Consider the following 23442-nt stretch of genomic DNA (forward strand, 5'->3'; position numbering starts at 1 on the left):
AAATAAATTGGTCAATTTTGTTGATTTTAAATCTTTGTTTTTCTTCCTTTTTTCAAAATATATATATATATATATACTAAAAATAAAACTCAACTTTAAACACTATACTGAATATAAGGAACAAGAATCAAATAAATATAATACACCCCACTTTTAACAAAAAACAAGACTACACAATGTAACTAATCTAATACCTTATTTTTACCATCCAATCCTTTTCATTCCAACTAGTCCACCCATTGACATATCAATAGGAATCCTTCGATGTAGCTAACAATCAATACAAGCAGAAACAAGCACACAAATACATACCAAATACCCTTTCTAGAGACAGCACTACAACTTCTCCTCGAGATGTTTATGATATAAACTTGTATATCCATTTCTCTTTCAACTATATTTAAAACACTCACAGGACATCAAAACCGCCCAGTGTATGGAATTTAAAAAAATGGCAAATTAGCCGCCTTCGTCCATCGTGATATGTTCTTTTAAGTTACCCTCAAATTTCCTAAATTTTTATTTGAATTTTTAAAGATTCGAAAGGGACATAAAATATACTAAAACAAACAAACAAACAAGCAAACAAGAAAAAATATATAGAACGGTGTTTAGTTTCCTTTCTAAACACCATAGAAGTTATTATTTGCTTTTGCACCAGTCACTTCCTTCTCAACATACGTGATTTGTAGTTTGTTAGATATATTTAACAAGTTCCTCTATTGACTCTCATTCAGTTGTTCAAATATCAATCCTTCGTTGTTTATAAAAATAGTTAAACGAAAAAAAAACCCAAGACGAGAGTAGTTCAAAAGATTATATAAGGAGAATGGGTATTCCTAAATTCTTTAGATACATCTCTGAGAGATGGCCAATGATCTCCCAATTAATTGAAGGTTCGCCAATACCTGAATTTGATAATTTGTATTTGGATATGAATTCAATTTTGCACACTTGTACTCATGGTGATGATATAGATTTAGTAACGTCGTCACGCCTCTCTGAGGAAGAAATATTTGCACGTATTTTTACTTATATTGACCATCTTTTTTTAACTATTAAACCCAAAAAAGTATTTTATATGGCTATTGATGGTGTAGCTCCAAGAGCTAAAATGAATCAACAAAGAGCAAGAAGATTTAGATCTGCAATGGATGCAGAGAAGGCTTTAGCTAAATCTGAAACTCCTATAAATAAAGGTGATATCTTCGATTCTAATGCAATCACACCTGGTACCGAATTTATGGCTAAGTTGACTAAAAACTTAAAATATTTCATTAACAATAAAGTATCCCACGATTCGAATTGGAGTGGAATTAAGATTATTTTGTCTGGTCATGAAGTTCCTGGTGAAGGTGAACATAAAATTATGAATTTTATTAGAAACATTAAATCTTCAAATGTAGAAGATAGTTCAAATATAAGACATTGTATCTATGGGTTAGATGCTGATTTAATTATGTTAGGTCTTTCGACACATGCTCCTCATTTTGCATTATTGAGAGAGGAAGTGGTTTTTGGTAAGCAAAGATCCTCTCAATATAAAACTTTAGAACAACAAAATTTTTATTTATTACATCTTTCACTATTGAGAGAATATATGGAATTAGAATTTAGAGAAATTGCAGATATATTGCCATTTCAATATGACTTCGAAAGAATTCTTGATGATTTTATATTAATCATGTTTGTTATTGGTAACGATTTCTTACCTAATTTACCTGATTTGCATTTAAATAAAGGCGCATTCCCTGTAATTTTACAAACTTTTAAAGAAGCATTACTACATTTAGATGGTTATATTAATGAACATGGAAAAATTAATTTAAAAAGATTAAATATTTGGTTGAAATATTTGTCACAATTCGAACTAATGAATTTTGAAAAAGATGATATTGATATTGATTGGTTTAACCAACAACTGGAAAATATTTCTTTAGAAGGTGAAAGGAAGAGAGCCAAGCATGGCCAAAAATTGTTAATAAGACAACAGAAGAAACTTGTTGGATTTGTAAAACCTTGGATCACTAAATTAACCACTGAAATTGATCCTAAGACAGTGGATGATTCTGATCCAAAGTTATGTTTGCTTTTGCCAAAGGATACCGATGATAAAGATGGAGGTTATAATATAAAGAATAATCTACCATTTGTAAAAAAATTGACACACGATTTAGGCCTATTTATTATACATTCTAAATCAAAAGATACATACACTCTAAAATTTGATGTCGATGGTGTAAACCCACATGAAACTGTTGAAGAACGCCATGAACGTATAGCACAAATTAGAAAAACAATCAAAAATTATCAAAGTTCTTTAGTAGTGGAAGATGAAGAAGAACTGGAGAAAGAGAAAAATATTTATGATTCAAGATTTGAAGATTGGAAATTAAACTATTATAAAGATAAATTCCATTTCAAGGATAAAGAATCTATCATTAATGTAGCTAAAAATTATGTTGAAGGGTTGCAATGGGTTTTGTACTATTATTACAGAGGTTGTCCTGCATGGGGTTGGTATTACCATTACCATTATGCACCAAGAATATCAGACTTAGCACTTGGTTTAGACCAAACTATTCAGTTTGATTTAGGTTCACCATTTAAACCTTTTGAACAATTAATGTCTGTTTTGCCAGAGAGATCTAAAAATCTGATTCCAACTGCCTTAAGGCCGTTAATGTACGATTCCAAGTCACCCATTTTGGACTTCTATCCTGATGCTGTGGAATTAGATATGAATGGAAAAACTGCTGATTGGGAAGCTGTTGTTTTACTTCCCTTCGTAGATGAAAATAGATTAAGAGATGCTATGAAACCATATATGGACAAATTAACTCTAGAAGAAAAACAAAGAAATGAATTAGGTACCGATCTTCAATTTATTTTTAACCCACAGGTAGACACAGTCTATAAGACACCATTGAAGGGGGTCTTTACAGACATTGAACACAACCACTGTGTTGAAAAACCATTCCACTTGGAAAAACTGGACCCAGATCAAATCAAGTACGGATTACTTCCAAATGATAAGATGGGTGTAAATATATTAGCCGGGTTTCCAACTTTACAAACTATCCCATTTACTGCATCTCTTCAGTACAATGAAACCTTAGTGTTCCAACAACCATCTAGACAACAATCTATGGTCTTGGAGATTGAGGATATCTATGACGAAAATAACTTGACTTTAGATGAATTGGCTAAACGTTATATAGGAAAGATTGTTTATACCAAGTGGCCATACTTAAGAGAATCTAAATTGATCTCTATCTTTGATGAAAACAGTGTTTTTGAAGGCAAGCATACTGTTGATAATCAAGGCAAAAAACATTTCAAAGTTATTCATAGATCTGCGGATATTCATGAACAAAAAGAATTTAAGCAGTTAAATGGATCCATGATGAAGAATTATAAAAAACAAATGGCAGTTCTGTTGAAGAATATTAGAGCTTTTGTTAAAGTTGTACCTGTCACCGGTTTGATTAGAAACAGTGAGGGTGCGTATATCAAAACATATGCTAAGACATCCGAAGTCTATCCCTTGCAATTAATGGTTGAATCAATTTCTAATGTAGATGAACGTTACATTGAAAAACCACCTGTTCCAATTGAACAAGAATTCCCATTGAATTCTCGTGTAATTTTCCTTGGTGATTATGCATATGGCAGTGAAACCACAATCAATGGTTACAGTAGTACTAGAAGATTAAAGATTACTGTTAACAAAAAGTCCCGTGGGAGCGAACCAACAATCGGGAAAGAGATGGTTGCACGTGATGCTAGTTTAATTCATTATTTCCCATCTTTTGTCATAGCCAAGGAATTAAATCTAAATAGACTGTTTTTAGCCAGAATCACTTCAAAGTTTTTAATTGCTGATAATGAAGGGAAGCAAGTCAATGTAGGTATCCCTGTAAAATTTGAGGCAAAACATCAAAAGGTTTTGGGTTATGCCAGAAAGAATCAAAAAGGGTGGGAATACTCAAATTTAACTGTTAACTTATTAAAGGAATATAGTACTAGATTCCCTCATTTTTTCTATAATTTGTCAAAAATACCTACCAGTGACATTCCAATGTTACAGGACTTGTTACCTAATCTTTCAAGTAGCGACTCAACAAAGGAATTGAATGAAATCAAAAATTGGCTTAAATATGTTACTGAGTTGTTTGTAACAGTCTCTTTTGAAAGTGATTCATTGAGTAAAGGCTCAATCAGAAGTGTAGAAGACTATATAATTGCCCATTCATTTAAATTGGAACAATGTGAATCCAAAAATTTGGCAAAGGTCCCACGTGAAGCTATTTTGGATCCAAGAGAGTCCATTAGTTTATTAAGAACACAACGTTTCAACTTGGGTGATCGTGTAATGTACATCCAAGATTCAGGAAAAGTTCCATTGTATTCTAAGGGTACTGTTGTTGGTTACACCACATTAGGCTTGAATGTTTCTGTTCAAGTATTATTCGATCACGAAATTGTTGCTGGTAATACGTTTGGTGGTAGATTAAGAACTAAGAGAGGTTTAGGCCTGGATTCATCTTTCTTACTAAACTTAACTGATAGGCAATTAGTCTATCATTCTAAAGCATCTATGGAAAATAAAACACGTACCAAAGGTTTGCCAAATGAATCAAATAATGCTGTGAATGAAAAAAGATTAAGACAGAAGAAGGAGCGAAAGGCTCGACAAGAAGCTGATAAGATAAGAAAGGAGGTAGGCCATAATCTATTAAGTTTGATACAAAAGAATCAAGATACTAAAGCTGGATTAAAAGAGAAAGAAGTAGAACAACCAGATGATATTGTTGAAAAAGAGGTACAAAGTGCAGAGAATGAACAGGATAGTTCTAAACCACTGGAAAGCTTATTAAATCGTAATGATGAAGCTAAAAAAGAAGCCAAACTTCCTGAATCTTTGCCGCCAAATAAGGCTGTTGCTACCTCAGTGTTTAACGCAGTCCTTAACCAAATAGAATCGACAGATGATCAAAGTAATCACCCACCTACTGAGTCAAATAATTATCAGCCTACTCCATATCATACCCTTGACCCAGCAAGTTTACCATACCATATGCCACCAGTCGTAAATAGTATGTACGTTATGGGAAATAATGCTCAACCTATTATTGGAACAATACCACCTACACACCCACATCCTCATGGACATGCATATCCTTACTCAACTGGTCCTAGCTTACCAAATAGTCATCCTTATCCGAACGACATGCCACCATCAGGACAACATCTACGTGGACCTGTGCAATATCCTCCAATGGTCCCACCAGGATTTGTTCCACATCAAGGTATATTGAGTGGCAACGCACCTGCTCATGCCAAGGTTAACCAAGAACTTCCCGTAGATAAAAAAGGCACTAAGAAATTACAACATATTTCTAAAAATGCTAAGGGGAAGAACTCTACTTCTAAAAAGAAGATAGAGGCATCAACAAATCAATCAAATGAAAAAAAAATGTCCGAAAAAGTAGAAAAGGATAACAAGAAAGAATCTATAAAAAAAGAAGAAGAATAATTGCTATAATATGCAAATTAAATTTAACTGTTGTTACTTATCAACCTTATCTTCTTAGTTTTACAATCTATTATTTTCGAGTACTTTTCTCCTTTAGTATTTTTGAACCTGGTTATCCTTTATTTTATAACGTAGATTTTTATTTATAATAGTGTCATTTGGGAGCAACAATTTCTTCTACTCTCAGGGTATCTTTATTGTATTATATAATGTGCTTCAAACGAAAGCACAACAACCTATAAACATATATTATTATGTATACGTTATTAACTGTCTAAAGTTGTATTCAAATTGATGAACTCCCGCAATATTCAATAGTCTTCCTCATGATTTGAAATCAGACTGGATATCTTCTTTTCATATTGTTCATTTCTCTTCTCAAACCATCTTTTTTCAAATCCATTAGACCTATCAACTCCATCCCATCTATATCCTGGTTTAATATCAAATCTATTTTCAGCATAAATACCTTGAAAGAGTTTTCTTCCTAACAAAGAAACTGCTGTATTATTACTATTGCAATTACTATTATTATTATTAGTAATAGATGAGGTGGAGACATCAGTTTTATTAGCTGTTGTATCAAAGCGTGAAGCAGGGTCTTCAATATTATATAAATCTTGCTTGTTTGACTTTACTTTTAATGAGGTATGTGACTCATTTTGTTGAAGGAATAATTGAACTTCACCAGCATTCAATTGTTTTAAAGTTTTCTGTCGAATTACTTCTCTTAAATCCTTTTCTTGTGTTCTTCTTTGTATATCTTGATTACTCAAAACATGTCCTCTTTCATCTCTATGAACTGTATCAGTATTTGAATACTTATGATCTTCAAACGTACCTGATACTTGATTAGAAACCGTATCTGTAGAAGAAAACTCCTGTTGTATGGTGTTTTTAGACTTTACATTAATAGCAGAAGACCCACTTAGATTATTTATTTCATTTGTCGTAACTATTTTATTTGTACTCAGATCTTTCCATAATATTTCTTTTTGATTATCTTTTGTTCCTGATCGCAGTAAGGTACTATTAGGATAGATTCTGCTAATTTGTTGTTTAGAGTGATCTATAATAGTAACGTTGCTGCTCTTTTCTTTGCCTTTCTTCTCTTCTTTGATCTTACTCTTACTTTTATTTTTGGTTACCTTATGACTTGTTTGGTTCTTAATGGAACCATACATAGAAGATAAATAACTATGCAATGACATATTTTTAATAGTAATTTTGTAATATTTCAGTATTAATAATAATATTCTCACAAATATATGTCCAATGCAACGTCGTAATATTACCAATAAAAAATTCTGTGACAAGTAAACAATAGAATAGAATACAAACGATTTATCTAACTCACGCACACTTTATTTGGCTGTTCTTCCTTTAATACCTATAATGCTTAGTTATGAACATCTAGGCTCTTAACTTTCTTAACGTGTTAATTAAATAATTTTTCCTCTATTGATAGAAATCTGCATTTTGAGTTTGTTTAATTTATTTAATAAACTTAAAAGATTATTTGACACAAAAGAGAAATATAAAATACATACAAGTACAAAAATACGCAACCCACAAAAAGTAAGTTACTACAACATAGTTAATCGTTATAATGTGGAATATTACCATACACTAATACACATACATAGCTACATACATACCTTTGCATATATACATCTATGTGCAAGATAGAAAGGGAAGAGAAAGATACAATACAGTTAATTAATGCATTGTTATCAAGTTTAAATTTAAAAGAACTAATATCTTTACAGTATAAAATTATCAAAAGAATAGAGTTAATGATAGATAACCCAATTGCTAAAAAATGTGAAGAGATCAGAAATGTTAATATACCTAATAAAGAATTGTTATCAACTGACCTTTTCTCAAATTCCATAGATTACCGCCATCAAAATTCAAGACAAAATGACATTAAAAGGGAAATTAATGGATTATTGGATATTGTAGATGATAGTCAAGACTTAGTGTTAACTCAATATAATACTAACACTAACACTAACATGCCATATGGTGGTTCACAATTGAATACACAGGTCGAGGAACATGCTTTTATCAAAGAGAATGGCAGTTCTCCTTTAAAAGAATCACAAGACATCAAGTTAACAAACCTAATACGAGCTAGAAGACAAAATAGTAAAAACTCATATCACATGAATAATAATAACAATAATAACAGGACAAAACCTAATACTACAACAACTGGTGAAACGAAGGGTTCTCAAGACTTAGATAGTAAAATCCCTAGTGAACCAATTCCTCTTTTAATGACAAAACATTCCTCAGCCAAAAAAGTGAACTTTAATATTAACCCAATCACAAAGAAACCGTGGATTTTAGAAGATTTTAAACCAAATTGTCAAGTCACAGACATTAAAAGAGGGAGACAAAAATTGGAACAATTTTATGCAAAAGTTGGTAAACCGAATCAAGTTTATCCCAGTAAACAGGACCATTGTCATTCAAATATAAATGATCTGTATGGATTAAATAAGAGCAATAGCGAATACTTGTTTGATAATTTGAGGCACCGTTCCAGATCGCCACCAGGTTATGGTAGAATGGATTTTCCTTCCACACAGGAACGTACTGAGGATAAAATAAAGTCACAGAGGATTATCTATGAAAAGACATTATATAGATTTCATGCTGCAACAAATTCAATGACACCGTCATTTGAAAGAGAATTTCTGTTCAAGAAAGATCTCTTAAATACAATAGTAGATGACAACAATTTCACCTGGAATGAAAAAAATCTTAAAATATTTTTACGTTCCAAATAATAACACAAAGAATGAAATAACATTAGCCAGTATCTACAATAAGTACACACCTACTAGCAATACATAAAACAATAAAACTGTCCACTGGGTCCCCTCTATCGGCTGATCTTCCCTTTGTCAGTCTCTTACAATATCAAATTCGATATATTTCTATATACTTTGTTATATTATTTTTTTTCATTTTTCGTTTTCCATTTTTACTTTTTTACCTGATGTGTTTAAAAATCATTCTCTAGTTATTGATTTACTATCATTTCCTAGAAAACTGTCAATATGAAACAGGAAAGATAGAAATTATAAAGACATAGACATCTGTTCTATGCAGAATGTAGTCATCAATATAAAAATAATCTTAGTCAGATATCCCTATAAAAAGGAAGCTTGGTTAGTCCCTTAAGATTGTTTAACCCTGCCTATGTCTTTTATTATTAAAATATCTTATTTATAAATATTAATCAAACATGGTGTTATCTAAATATTATTCTGGTAAGCTGAGGGACAACTCAGATAACTCCTCTAAGAGGTTAAATTTACAGAAAATAACCAGACAAAGTAAACTCAAAAAGAATGAAAAAATTAAAGATCAAAAATATCTCAAAAAAATACTGCCCTTTTCTGATCTACTAAAGAGGGCATTGCATTTCCAAGAATTGAATAAATTGACTCAAAATGACTTGAATTTTTATCGTTGTTGGAATATGAGTAAAATACTTAAGAATAAAAAAGTATTGTATAACCAATTAGCTAAAATTAGAACATTCTTACCCGAAAGACTTGGCAACTTAACCGATAAAACTGTAATTACCATAACCAAACACACTAATAGAGAATTAGAATACTATTCCCTTAATGAGGCAAAGGACTGTTATTATCATTTAGAAAAAATAGTAGGCGACCATGTAAAATCAATGGAAGATGATCCCAATAATGTTGGAGTTTATAAATATAAGAACCATGACATCATCAATCAAACCTCACTTGGGGATGATGCCACTATACTATGTTTGGATGGTTACACTTTTTTATACTTTGGGTTTAGACGAGATCATATAATACATGGGAAACCAAATATCTACAGATTTATTCAAATGTCACACAACACTTCTTCAAACTCAAGGTATGCATTTGAAGTAAAAGCACCAAGAGCCACAGAATTTCGTGATGTGGCTACTTCATTAAACTATGTGGCCATAGCATTTGGCAATATTCTTTTCATCCATAATTGGCTGTCAGATTCTGTTACTTCTTACTCTCAATATTACAATGTTAATAAAATAACCCGAAAAAGAGGGAGTTCGCAGGGGTCATCTGACATAATGGCTTTATGTTTCGTCAAAACCAACACAGAAGAATTAAACCATTTAAATGCTATTCTGTATGCAGGTTTTAGGAATGGCACTCTTATTGCCATACCATTTCATAACAATAAAATTGACTTCGATAACAGAGTCATGGTACCCTTACCTATAGAACTTAGGAGTATCATTAGCCTTCATGAATGCTTTGATGGAGGATTAATTATATCAGGCCTTTCAAATAGTATTTATAACCTCCAAGAATTACTATATATACCGATATTTGATTTACAGAACCTAAAAACACTTAAGGTGATTAAATTAAACACACAATATTATAACATCGTTAGAAATCAAGAAATTTGTTGTGTAACTAAAAATAAAAGGTTCTTCTGTTATGGAAAAAGAGGATCCAAAAAAGATTCTCTAAGTATATCTCAAGGTGGTTTTGATGTTTATTCATTAGATTCATTAAATATCAAAGAAAATACTGGTAACCCAAAAAAAATATTCGAAATTTTTCCAATAAATAATATGTCTGATTATATTACTGATGATTTATCCTTCACTGATAGTACGTTATATTCAGTATCTAGTATTGATTGTTTTGAACCACCAGCTATTTCCTCAAAAGAAGAGAGTCATTATAGAGGAATACAATACGAAACAGAAAAAGTTGAATCAGATTTAGGCTCCGGATCTCGAATAGCAATGTTATTTAGTAATACTACATCTTCCAATTTATTATCCAAAACATCTGTACTTGTCTCTGTTGAGCTGGTTTAAAAAGCATAAGATTAATTTAATAATGCACATGTTAATAAATTTGTAGTTTGTGTAAATAAGAACTATTCCAGATTTCATTTTTATAAGGGTGTTGCCTTATATTTATGATGATATCATGATATTTGGTGCCATCCAAAAGAAAACATTCACTGACTCACCTATCCATCCCTCCACGTATCTATATTTAAGATACAACGAAACGATAACATTAATGAGAAATGAAATTTAAAAAAAAGTTCGAACCTACTCCATTACATCATCACATATACAGTGAATACTATAGAGTATAGATAAGGCTAATACCATTTTAACTGGCATCATTGTTACCGCTACTATCTACTATTCACATCCTTAAATCAATGACCCATAAAATAGAATTTACATAACAAAATATTAGAACAATAACTATAACGTTTGTTTATAAACACTAAAAACAGAATTAGTAAGTTAATGGAATATAATATTGGTGAATGTTTATATATATATGTATATATAGGCAAAACAATCAAATTAGAGATATTATGAAAAGGATAATAAAAAAAGAGTCTGGCTAAGAAAACTTATTCTAACAATGTAAGAAAATATAAAAAAACAATATGGATAGAACAATATTTATAAGGACGAATGGTTCTTAATTAATAATTAAACCATTTAAAATAATAGGACAGTAAAAGAATAATTTTTTTTTGTATTTTTTTTCTATATAGTTCAGCTTTATAAATTTCATAAATTTCATAATCTTTTAACTTAATAAATTTTGTTAAGCTTCTGATAACAATATAGTGTACATGAAATGAAATAATGCAAATAGAAATACAAATGGAGAGTAGACTTAATATCGTGTATTAACATTAAAATTTTTAAATTCATCATCTCCTAAAAACATCAAAGAAGTATCATTCATAGATATTTTATTATCTGAGTTAAAAGTATTATGAAAGTTTTGTTGTGGGTATGGATTACTGACAACTCTTTGTGGTTGTGGTGTTAAAAATGATAAATCTGATGATGTTGAATTTGTAAATAGATTAGGTGAAGTAAATACACTATTTGGATATCTTAAGTGTGTATTTGGTGTGCTCATGACGTCATTAACGGAAAAATTATTGATTGTTGAGTTCAGATTAGTATTATTATTACTATTATTGTTGTTGCTATTATTAGTATTTACAATATAACCATTAGAGGCAAAAGTGTTTTGTTGACACAAATTTGCAGTGCTATTAACAGCACTAGTATTAGTTGTGTCATTAACATCATTTAGCAAGATCGAAGATGGTTGGTGTAATTGTGGCGTAACAAATCTCTGGCCGATGTTATTATTTACAGTATTAGTACTGTTATTAGCATTATTTATGTTATTAATGGACAGAGAAGAAAAAGGCACAGACAATGTATTGTTAAATTGTTTTTGATAATTTAATGGAGAAGTTGCCTGGGGATTAAACAGATTCAGCATATTATTATGGAGAGTTTGAGTAGACGAAATATTAGAGTTAACATTTAATCTATTGTCATTAATATAAACCGATGAATTTGACGATGCTACAGAACTGTTTCTTCTATGATAGGCATTAGCTGGTAAAGATACATGACGCTGATGTTGTTTAGTCTTATAGGAAGTATCATTACTTTGTAACTTTGTCCGATTAAAACCATTATTATTCTTCATAGTTGCGCTTATAACAGAAGATGGGCTAGTAACAGTGGCAGGCAATACGGGATTAATAATAGATGGTAAATTAGGAGTAATATTACCGTTATTACCATATACTGAATTATTTTTAGGATCATTTGATGCAATCCCTGTTAATTCGACAAATGCTCTGACTTTCAATTTAATTTTCTTTGCATAGGATGTAGTCTTGATACTTGGTAGAAGATCCTTCGTCAAAAGGATCAAATTTGAAATTTTATTAGTGAAATCATTTGAGAATGATAGATATTTTTTATTATTTTCCATTATTAATAGATTATCTGGATAATTCAACATAATGTCATAATTTTTAACATCTAATAGAGTCTGTAATGCATAATTTCCATAATTGTCTCTAATTAAAATGTTTAAATTTAAGGTGAAAGAATCAATTATGGTTAAAAGGATATTCATTGTTTCATTAATTACATTATCATTAACATTAGGTAAAAATCCACCCTTTATTGATGATTTGATGATATGAAATAATTTTTTGATAAATTTTTCAATCACGTTAGATGAAAATTTTAGACATGATAACTGAATCAATTCATTATGTAACTTATTAAACATTTCATTTAATAAATAATAATCTAATTCTTTAATAGCTAATAAAAATTGTATAATATAGTTACCAAATTGGTCATTGATTAATCCAGACAGATATTGAATAATTTTCCAAGAGATAGTACAAATTTGTTGTAATGTGCAAACATTTAGCAGTTTCTGTAACACACAACAACCATGTTTATGTGTTGAGATTGTAATAATATTATCTTTTTCAATGATTGTATCGATGATAAAACCAAATTTTGTTGATGGGAATTTGAAAATACATTTTTGTATGACATGATTCCCATTTAAGTCATTTATCAAAGTTACCACCTGTTCAATACTGGTAAACTCTTGTGAAAACCCTCTAATTATCAAGTCTATTTGTTGTTCATTATCTACTGTATCAATAATCTTTTGTAGTGATCTTGTACCATATTGATTAATGGAAATTTTGAAAACATACGGATAAATTGATTCAATAAGAAAAGTTTTTTGAGCTGTAGTCAAAAATTCACATAATTTTTGAATTAGATAGTTACCAAATGGATCCAAGATCAAATTCAAAAAAGAACCTTTAATTTGCTCGAACATTAAATCTCTGACTAAATCAGATTCCACATCAGAATTTGATTCCAATTTTTTTTGAAGAAAACGGCAACCAAATTGATCAGTAGCTAATTTTAAATAATTCAATTTTTCTAAGGGAGTATTAATGATTTCATTTGGAGAGATTAAATCTGAATTGTTATTATTATTATTACTATAATGATGGTGTATATTATAGGATTGACTACTGTTACTGTTATTATTATGATTCAACTTACCTAGCATAATAGGTGACTGAGTAGTTGTAATATATTGACCTAAACCAGTTAAATCTAAGGATCTAGCCTTTTGATGATCATTTCTCTTTATATTCATCTGACTGATTGGTGGTGGAGTAATGGGTTCTACAATTGAAGAAATTGAATTAACAGACAATTGTGGTTGATGATGATGATAATGATGTTGAATTTGATTGTTGCTATTAGATGCAACAGTAGCAGCAGTCGCAGAAGAAGATGAAATAGTAGGGGCAATACTAGTATTATTAAAAGACATGATAGAGCTATTTAAACTTGAGGTAGTAGAAGTTGATCCACTACGATCTAATATGGAACAGTTGTTGTCGTTAATAATACTAGTGATATTATTAATTATATTATAGTTCTGTAAAGATTAATAGAAAAAAAGAACAAAATGAAATAAAATAAAAGTCAATTATTATTGTTAGTATATGTATGCTTATTATTATTATTGTTATTCCTGATTGTTAGTTATAATTATATGTGTTTTCAATATCAATATATTAACAACTAATTCTACCCCAACCAGATAAGTATGCACAAGGGAGACAGATACACACTACCCTTTCTTCTTTTCTATTCAATACCTAACAGTTAAAACTTAGTAGTTATGAAATAAAAAAATAATAGAAAAATAAAGAAATAGAAATGAAGGGAAGAAAAGAAAGTAGATCTAGTATCTTTTGATAAAGTTTTGTATTCCTTACTTTACTCTACGGGATAAGTTTTTAATTTCATTATTCTATACGGATTGATCTCACACACATAGCTTTTTATTATATTAATTAATGTGACAGGACTCTTTTTTTTTTTTCTTTTTTCTTTTGTTAGCTTCTCGAAAGCAGCCAAATCAAAAAAAAAAGGAAGCTAAAAAGAAAAAAAAGGACAGAAAAGGAAAGTGAAGAAGCCACAAAATACGAAAAACAAAGAATGGAAAAAATAGAACAAATATTAGGGTAAAGAATAAAAAAATTAATAAATCCACAAAATCCAGAAAGAGCAGAGTAGGGTTAAAAACATAGACAAAAAATAACACGGATCAAAATGGATGAACAAAAAAAAAAAGAACTAGTGAATAATAACATGATCTGCCTATATAGTATGAATATGATAATCAGTACGATTCTTATTGCTATCACTATATTAGACTGTTCTTCATATAGAGTCTAATTTTTGAGACTAATTGACAAACCAACTAACAATTAGGAATCAATAGGAAGTGATACATACCATAAAAGTTTAATTATTATTTCAATAAAGTCAACTAGGTTTGTAACCTGAATTAATTGAAATTTTCTATTAATTATACCAAATACAACTTGAACGTACTTATTATTTGTAGAATCAATATCAGTAATTAAGTGATCTGACTATAATATAGTTATCTGTTCAGTTCTTGTGCACTGTGTATAATATATATAAGTAAAGAGAAAGATGGATGGATAATGATAAATGACTTTTGTAAAAGAAATTGAAGAGGATCAAAAGTTAACAAATTTAAAAGACAAGGAGAGGAAGAAAGAATGTAAAAAAAAAGGCTTGTTGTTATTACATAAAAATCTTTGAATAAACTCAAACATATTGAAAACACACACACAGGGGAAAAAGAAAAAGAAGAAAAAAGAAAAAAGAAAAAAGAAAAAATAAGAAAGAAAGAAGGAAAGAAAGAGAAGCACAGGTAATGCAGAAATGGATGAAAAAAGAAAAGAGAAAAAGAAAGCCTCTTTACATTCAGAAATGTTTATATTAATACAGTCAAATACAAATTTTCATGTATATTTGAATATTTTGCTTATAGAAAAAAAAAATTGAGAAATACATAGAATTTATCTCCCTTTACAACATAAGATGAAGAAAGATGAGTAACACAAAAGCACACAATAGTAACAAGAAAAATAAAAAACGACTAGAATGAAAATTAAGAAACTCTCAGGATCAAAACAGAAACATTTGAAATGTTAGAGTTAAAACATGGTGAAAAGAAAAACCATTCAACGACGTGCTACCCTTCTCATTTATTTATTTATTAAAGTATTTTCAATATGAAAATCAACCTTGGAATCCCTATGTTCTTTTTCACTCTTTTAATAAAATAACATCAACACTTTATCTTTAATCATACTGATTACTTTATATGCATAACAGTTTTTAAATACACCAACATTCATAAATAATCAATATCCTGAAGACAGTTCTAACTACTTTTAATGTATCTAAATACATATATATAAATATACATACATAGATACATTTATCGATAATATAAAGTCTGCACTATTGATTGGATCATCTCTCCCCATTCTAGAAGCTATCCTTCCAAAAGTGGCAAACACACAAAAAGGGAAAGTCTCGACACGAAATGTTTCATAAGAAATGATTCAGCTTCTTTACCCTTTTGCCCTTTTTTTTTTCTTTCTTCCTTTTATATACCCATCCTATATTAAAATCAACTAAAAACAGTAAAAAGATAAAAAGGTGAAAAAAAAGGAAAGAAACAAAAAAATAAGACAATAACAAAGAGGAAATTGTTTATGGGATTGTACCACATTTAATTTATTTATGCTCTATTATTTGAGGAAAAAAAAAAGCCAAAATTTTCTTTTAAATATTAAGGTGATTTGGCGCTTTCTTTTTTAATAATTCTACACCAACCCTAATATCGTAATACGCACACAGCTATGTTAACATGATTTTATTTCCTTTCAAACCCTTAATGTTTTTTTTCCATTTTCTAAATTTTTCCAAAACGGTATCAAAATCAATTTTTACAAAAAAAAAAAAAACCGAAAACAAATCTTCAAAAAATTAAAAAAAAAAAAGATGACGTGTTGTTTTTATTTTTTTTATTTTTAGTTACCATGGAAACTACAGCCGAAAATTTGCCATTGGTTACCATGGCAATGAATATTTTTTGTAAACTATGGGAGTTTTCGCTTTTCAATTTTTTTCATTTTTTTTTTTTTTTCATTTTCTTTCATGTTGTTATCTTTATTTCATTCGGTAAATGTACAGTAAGGCAATTCAATAAAAAAATAGAAAATAACTAAATAAATAAATAAACAAAAAATAAATAATATTCAAATCTATCTGTTTATATAGTATGTACGCTTCACTTTCAAAGTGTTTAACCTCTTATGTGTATTATGTAGTCATAAATTTTTACGTAATAGTCTTTGTAATTGAACAAACATTGTTTTTATCCATTAGCATTGACTTTATATTATATATATAAATATATATAATACCTATGCAAAACAGGGATAAGAACATAGTGTGTATGAAAATATTAGTTTTTGCCTCATTTTATTGAATTTATTATAACACTACTATTCTTTTTAGCTAGTCTTTCTTTCTTTTGTTTTTGCTTTTTGTTTTTTTTTCTTATTTTTTTTTAACTATTGCTTATCTATTGAATGTAATATACCCAATTGTTAGTCAATGCCAATATGAAATCTTTATCAAGATCACATCTTCTAGAAAGCACTGATAACCATTCTAATAATCATATTATTTCTAACTCTAGTATTTCTAATAGATTCTCCTCTTCTTTCTCCTCATCAAATTCTGTCAAAGAAACAAATAAAATTACATTATCATATGATCCTAAAAACAAACTACAAATTTTGAATCAATTTGAAATTATTCGTGAAATTGGTATTGGAACACATAGTAAAGTTAAGTTGGGGTATGATTTGTCGTTGCATAAACCAGTAGCCATCAAGATTATGAATAGGAAAGAACGGAAAAGAAGCCAATTCAAATTTGAACAAAACCTTAAAATTAAACAAGAAATCAATTGCCTGAAATTAATCAGTAAACACAGAAACATTATCCAATTATTTGAAATTTTAGACGATTTTCAGTCCAGAAAGATTTATTTGATTATGGAATATTGTCCTGGCGGTGAAATTAAATGGTGTCCTGAAACTGTTAATGAACTGGATGCATCTGGTCCACCACAATGGTCATTTCAACGGGTTAGAGAAATGGTTAGAGATGTCATATTGGGGCTAGAATATTTACATCATAAAGGTATTATTCATAGAGATATTAAACCAGCAAACTTATTAATTTCAAATAATAATATCGTCAAAATATCAGATTTTAGTATATCTGTTATAATAAACGAATCTCATCAAAATAACTCAAAATACAATATTATATCTTCTCCTTCTACTACTACCACAGCCACTTCCTCTATTCCATCCTCTTCTGCATCGTCATGCCTTTCTGGAACTACCACAACAAATACAGAGGTTGGTTCAAATATAGATTATTTACAACTAATAAAAACAGAGGGAACACCTGCTTTTTTTGCCCCAGAACTCTGTTTAGGGTATGATGCGTGGAATAAGTTTAAGTTGCCAAGCAATGATACCACATCCAATCGTAGTAGCAATACTAATTCTAGTACTAATTCTACCACTAATACGGATAATTATTTTCTATCCACAAAAATTGATGTTTGGGCATTAGGTATTACAACATTCTGTCTTCTCTTTGGCATGCTGCCATTTAAATCTAAATTTGAATTAGAACTCTTCAATAAAATCATTAATGATCCAGTAAAATACCCAGAATATGTAGATCTAATGACAAATAATATATCAGAAATAACATCAATACAAGAATACGAATTAGCAAAAGATTTTATTGAACAATTATTAATCAAAAATCCGTTTAATCGAATATCAGTAACTGAATGTAAAAAACATCCCTTCATTTGTTTTGATTTTAATAATAAAATAATTAATGATTCAAGGACGAAAGATTCCAAACTATTACAAAAATTGAATTTTTTAACAAAACAAGATGAAGAAAACATTGTAACATTAGATAATAATAAGGATGATAATGAAAATAATATTGCACAATTTTGTACCGATACAGATGCTTTTAATAAAGGTCACAAAATTGATTCATTTTTAAATCCAACCAATTCTTTAACAATGACAGAAAACCCTTCTTTAGTTAATATTCATAAACATAAATTACCCACCATTAATCCTATCCCTCCAATAAAGAAATCCATAAAATCCTTAAATAAAAAAACTAGAAATAAAAGAAACAAGTCCAAAGAAACGTTGGATAATAATGAGAATAGTGATAGTACTAATTGTAATAACAATGACAATAACAACAGTAATGAAAATTGTAACAATGATAACTATGATAGTAATAGTAGTAATACAATGGTTAATTTACCGATTAATTCTTCCTTTGCATCGTTAGATAGTTTCTATATCGAAAATTTTGCAATGACAAAACTAATCCAAGAAGACTCCGAAGCTCTTAATTCAAAATTTAAGTCTGCATCTCAACCCATAGTAACTGAACCTATTCCTAATACGAAATCATCTCAGAACGATCTGACAATGCCAAGGAGAAGACGTAAGAGACATTCTAAAAATAAAAAAAATATCGGAAACATCTACAATGATAACAACTCAATTAAAACAAATTCATCAATTAGATTAAATATTCATGATCTTAATTCTCAACCATCTTCAAGAATACCAAGTAATCATAAACTATTACAATCTCCAACTTTTGGTCAAAATTTCTCAAGTTTTTCAAGTAATTTAACATCGTCAAGCAATGGAAGTATTAATAAAGATTTATACAAAGGTAGGGTATCTCCAAACAGCCCATTAAATAGTGATTTATTGCCTAGATCAAAATTTATTGATAGCCAATTGGAATCTCCTATTTCTTCTTTTAACCCCATTTCATTTGACAATAAAAATAAAGAGATAGGTAAACACTCATTCAATAAGGATAATCAGTATAATGAGAAAGATATATTTAATGCTGTTTATAAATCTTCAATCAATAAAAATATCAATTCTCCAATGGGAAATAGTAGATCACCAATAGAATCAGACGTATCATTATCACCTTCTCAACCATCGTATCATATCACATCTACAGATGCAAGCGTTGTATCTTTTAGAAACATGCCTCAATTCTCTGATTTAATACCTTCTGGACCGATCACTCCATTGGAATCATCAAGTTCTGCCATGTCATCGACTTGTTCTTCTTCCACTTTATCTTCATCAATTTCAACATCATCTTCTTATTCAAGTTCTAGTTCAAACCATGATTCGGATTCGGGTGAAGAGTTAATATTAAATATTGGACACTCCGGTCATACAAGGAGACAATTATCTCAACAAGCTCAAAACTTAAATTCTGTAAAAACTAATGACAAAGACCTCGTACGAAAAAATTCTACAATTTCCACACCATCAAGAAAAATTTATTCTAGGAAAGAGTCACCACAATCAACTTCAAATAAAGTATCAGATACAAACAGCATTGATACAGAAAATATCATTAGTGGCAAGTTTATTGGTGGTGATATGGATTCAAGAAAACTTTTAAAGGATGTATTGAATCATAACTCATTTACCAATAACAATAAAGAAAATATGGATAATAAGATATAAAAACCTAATAGCATGCAGCAAATTATAGTTGCTAACTTGTTGAAATATGTGAATACCTTTGGAAAAACCAAAAAGAAGAAGGTGACAAAATCAAAACAAGACATTTTTATAATTAAAAATAAATGAATGGTGCTTGTTGTAAGAATATTAATACTAATCTTGATTACATATATTTATATATTCGTTTAAGTACATATATATTTAAGAATATTAAATTGCATAAAACACAATGAACAGTCCATGTATATAGACTAATCATTAGAAGTCAAATCGACAACAATACAAAAATGATTGTAAGCCAAAAAAAAGTTCTTCTATTCAGATATGCATGGAGATGTAAAAAATATTTGATAACCTAAATGATCGAAAAAAATATTTAACTTTGACTATTTGTCTTGGATCTTAATAATCTTAATCTATTCGTTATACTATCAATATACTTTTGGATGATCATCTTATTCTGATCGTCTAAAATATCATCATTTATACTATCTTCTAAGATTGTTTGCAACATCCAAAGTGATGTCGCATAAGATAATTGACAACAATTCAAAATTTTCCCATTTAATTCCATGGTTGTGGCATTCTTTGAAATTTCTAGTGCTCTATCATATAATAATTTTTCAACATAAACATCTTCAATATCATCGATTGTTAAGTTTTCCTTGCTTAAAGATTCACATAATTTTGTTCTTAATAATTCCGCCTTCTCTAAACATTCATTAAATTTATCTCTAATCCACTGAACTAACAGATTTAATTTTAGTGAACAAAAACTTTCATTGGATTCATACCACCACTTTGAGGTGATTTCCATTGATTTACTTAGTAGTTCCAGTACTTTTACGTATAATGTTATTGCTTCTTTACAAAGAATTCTTGATTCTGAAGTAAGGATTATATTATCCATTAAATGAGAATAATTTCTTTCATATGCATGATTATTATTATTATTGCTATATTCATTTTGATATTCTTGATGTAACTCATTATCCTCACTATTCATTAGTATATTTCCTGTATTAAATCTCTTTGAGGAACTATTCAAATATAAGGGTATTAATTGTTCAAATTTGACTTCTGCATAAGTGTAAACAACGAATGCTTTTGCTGACAATTTTTCCAATTTATTAACAATTACATTATGACTATAATTTTCGATCTCATTATGACCATTATTATTACCATTATTATTATTTTCATCTTTTACATTTAAAAGTATATTATCCTCAATATTTTTAAATAATTCTTCATTGAATATTGAAACATCAACATTTGGGGGATTCAATGGTGGACGTTTATGAAAACATTGTTTGTTGCCAAAAATTCTAGTGGATGCAATACCTAATGCCTTTGATAGAGCGTTTGATGGATTCAAAATATTGATTGAACCTAATCTTTCATTAAATGAAGATCTTCTTGACCTTACTTTATTATTATTATTATTATTATTATTATTATTATTATCTTTAATATCTCTGGGAGTTATTCTATTGTGATCACCATTCTTTATATCCAACTCTGCTAATTCATCAGCCAATTTATTAACTTCAATGGTATTTTTTTCTACAACAACATAATCCTTCTCAAACATTAAATCATTATCGACTTCAATATTATTTTTATTACTGGGAGCCTTTCTTGTAATATTGTTTTGAGACTTTACAATTGAAGAATCATTTGATAGATTCGATTTGATTTTTGAAAATTGGTTAAATGACTTCCTTTGGATAGAATCCTTAATCAAAGTATTTTCGTATGAATTCAAATTAAAATCAGCTGTTTCATAACATGACAGATCCATACTAAGTAACCTGTTATTAAAGAATTCATCAAACGTTATTCTTTCCCTTGGATTGAATGTTAATAACCTGCAGATCAAATTTTTCAAATCATTATTCAGTTGTATGTCAGAGATGTAGTTCGAACTAAAATAATCAGGGAATTGAACCATTTTATTTTTATCTGCGTTCCCATGATTATTATTATTGTTATTATTATTATCTAATGCTAATTTTTTAATCTTTTTATACAATTCCAAATGATTTGACGCTTTAAAAGGTGGATGGCCGGAACCCATCTCAAATAGCACGATACCGAGCGACCATAAGTCTGCCTTTGCATTATATTTCTCATAATTTAAGATTTCTGGTGCCATATAGAGTGGTGATCCACATAAGGTTTCAGCCAATGAATGATTTGGTAAAAACCTAGCGAAACCAAAATCTGCAATTTTCAATATTGGCAAATTGTAGATTCCTATATACCCCATTCTATGAAACTCTTGTGAACCTTTATAATTTATGAAAGGTTTAGTTAATAATAGATTTTGTGGTTTAATATCTCTATGAACCAAATTTTTTGATCTTAAAAATTTCAAAGCAGATGACAATTGTTGCAGATAATTTAAAATCAATGCAATATTCAATCCATTATATTTTGGATTTGGTGATGGATAATATTGAAAAATTTTGGATAAAAAGATATCTCTATCTTTAGTAATACTATATTTACCATAGTCACTCTTATTACTATTATTATTACTATTATTATTATTTCTTTTAATCAAGATAGTTAAATCACCTATGGAACAATATTCCATAATCAAATAAAAATTATTAGAAGTTCTTTGACAATCGATTAAAGATACTATGTGATTATGTTTTATTTTTTTCAAAATAGATATTTCAATTTCTAAATTCTCTAATAATTTCTGATTATTATTTAATTTTGATTTTGGTACAATTTTAATTGCAACTGTATTATTATTGTTGTTATCAACAGCATTATTATCACTGTTTTTATTCTTAGTAAGGTTTTTACTAGTTGTATCATCTGCTATCAGCAAATGCCCTTTATAAACTACAGCAAAAGAACCTTTGCCTATCTCTTCTTCTATAACAAACTGTTCATTAATAACACCTGAACTCTCTTCATATGACATTAGATTGGTTGAGAAGTGAAAAAAAAAAGAAGAGGATATCCGTATATCTGTGTATTTTGTATATTTTATATACTTGTGTATCTTTGTATCTGTGTACCTGTATATATAATATATATATATTTATAATAATCTAATATATTCTGTTTATTTTGGTTTAAACATGATATAATATTAATTATAACAGGATATCAGTTCGAATACCACAAAATACCTGTATCATCAGTGTGTCAACTGCCAAAGATTAAAGAATCTATAAATAACTTGTTTGACTCAAAAAATAAATAATAAAAAAAAAAATAAGTCAAACTCCCTTCTGCTTAGTAATAGTAATTCGTAATCAACGATTCACCTATCTGACAAATTTTTTTGATTGCTTTCTATATTTATTTATTTTTTTTTTTATTTTTTTGTTTTTTGCCTCCGCGGAACAGCCACCCACTGTTTAAAATCTCTTTCGCTTTCCTGTTTCCCCTTTAAAAAGAAAACAAAATCATATGGAACAAAATCGCTGCATCAAAAACCAGCAACAGCA

At 29.0% G+C, this 23442-nt stretch overlaps 7 protein-coding genes across 7 annotated transcripts; 4 read left to right on the top strand and 3 right to left on the bottom strand.

The window, feature by feature from the left end:
* Window positions 1–829: 829 nt before the first annotated feature.
* On the top strand, window positions 830–5539 carry XRN1 (chromatin-binding exonuclease XRN1; the record flags this gene model as incomplete). Its single annotated transcript, XM_064857032.1, has 1 exon — window positions 830–5539. The coding sequence occupies one exon, from the start codon at window positions 830–832 to the stop codon at window positions 5537–5539; it is 4710 nt and encodes a 1569-aa protein (XP_064716165.1).
* Window positions 5540–5850: 311 nt separating this feature from the next.
* BUD13 (Bud13p) lies at window positions 5851–6750 on the bottom strand (the record flags this gene model as incomplete). Its single annotated transcript, XM_064857033.1, has 1 exon — window positions 5851–6750. The coding sequence occupies one exon, from the start codon at window positions 6748–6750 to the stop codon at window positions 5851–5853; it is 900 nt and encodes a 299-aa protein (XP_064716166.1).
* Window positions 6751–7215: 465 nt separating this feature from the next.
* SAE2 (ssDNA endodeoxyribonuclease SAE2) lies at window positions 7216–8337 on the top strand (the record flags this gene model as incomplete). Its single annotated transcript, XM_064857034.1, has 1 exon — window positions 7216–8337. The coding sequence occupies one exon, from the start codon at window positions 7216–7218 to the stop codon at window positions 8335–8337; it is 1122 nt and encodes a 373-aa protein (XP_064716167.1).
* A 461-nt stretch (window positions 8338–8798) lies between these two features.
* PWA37_000357 (uncharacterized protein) lies at window positions 8799–10418 on the top strand (the record flags this gene model as incomplete). Its single annotated transcript, XM_064857035.1, has 1 exon — window positions 8799–10418. The coding sequence occupies one exon, from the start codon at window positions 8799–8801 to the stop codon at window positions 10416–10418; it is 1620 nt and encodes a 539-aa protein (XP_064716168.1).
* An 832-nt stretch (window positions 10419–11250) lies between these two features.
* On the bottom strand, window positions 11251–13770 carry MPT5 (Mpt5p; the record flags this gene model as incomplete). Its single annotated transcript, XM_064857036.1, has 1 exon — window positions 11251–13770. One exon carries the CDS (start codon window positions 13768–13770, stop codon window positions 11251–11253), a length of 2520 nt encoding a protein of 839 aa, XP_064716169.1.
* Window positions 13771–16960: 3190 nt separating this feature from the next.
* On the top strand, window positions 16961–19966 carry TOS3 (serine/threonine protein kinase TOS3; the record flags this gene model as incomplete). Its single annotated transcript, XM_064857037.1, has 1 exon — window positions 16961–19966. One exon carries the CDS (start codon window positions 16961–16963, stop codon window positions 19964–19966), a length of 3006 nt encoding a protein of 1001 aa, XP_064716170.1.
* A 376-nt stretch (window positions 19967–20342) lies between these two features.
* On the bottom strand, window positions 20343–22910 carry ATG1 (serine/threonine protein kinase ATG1; the record flags this gene model as incomplete). The annotated part of the gene is made up of 1 exon (XM_064857038.1): window positions 20343–22910. The coding sequence occupies one exon, from the start codon at window positions 22908–22910 to the stop codon at window positions 20343–20345; it is 2568 nt and encodes an 855-aa protein (XP_064716171.1).
* Between the last annotated feature and the right edge of the window lie 532 nt (window positions 22911–23442).

Source organism: Arxiozyma heterogenica, assembly GCF_036370985.1.
Source record: "Arxiozyma heterogenica strain weizmannii chromosome Unknown scaffold_11, whole genome shotgun sequence".
NCBI lineage: Eukaryota > Fungi > Ascomycota > Saccharomycetes > Saccharomycetales > Saccharomycetaceae > Arxiozyma > Arxiozyma heterogenica.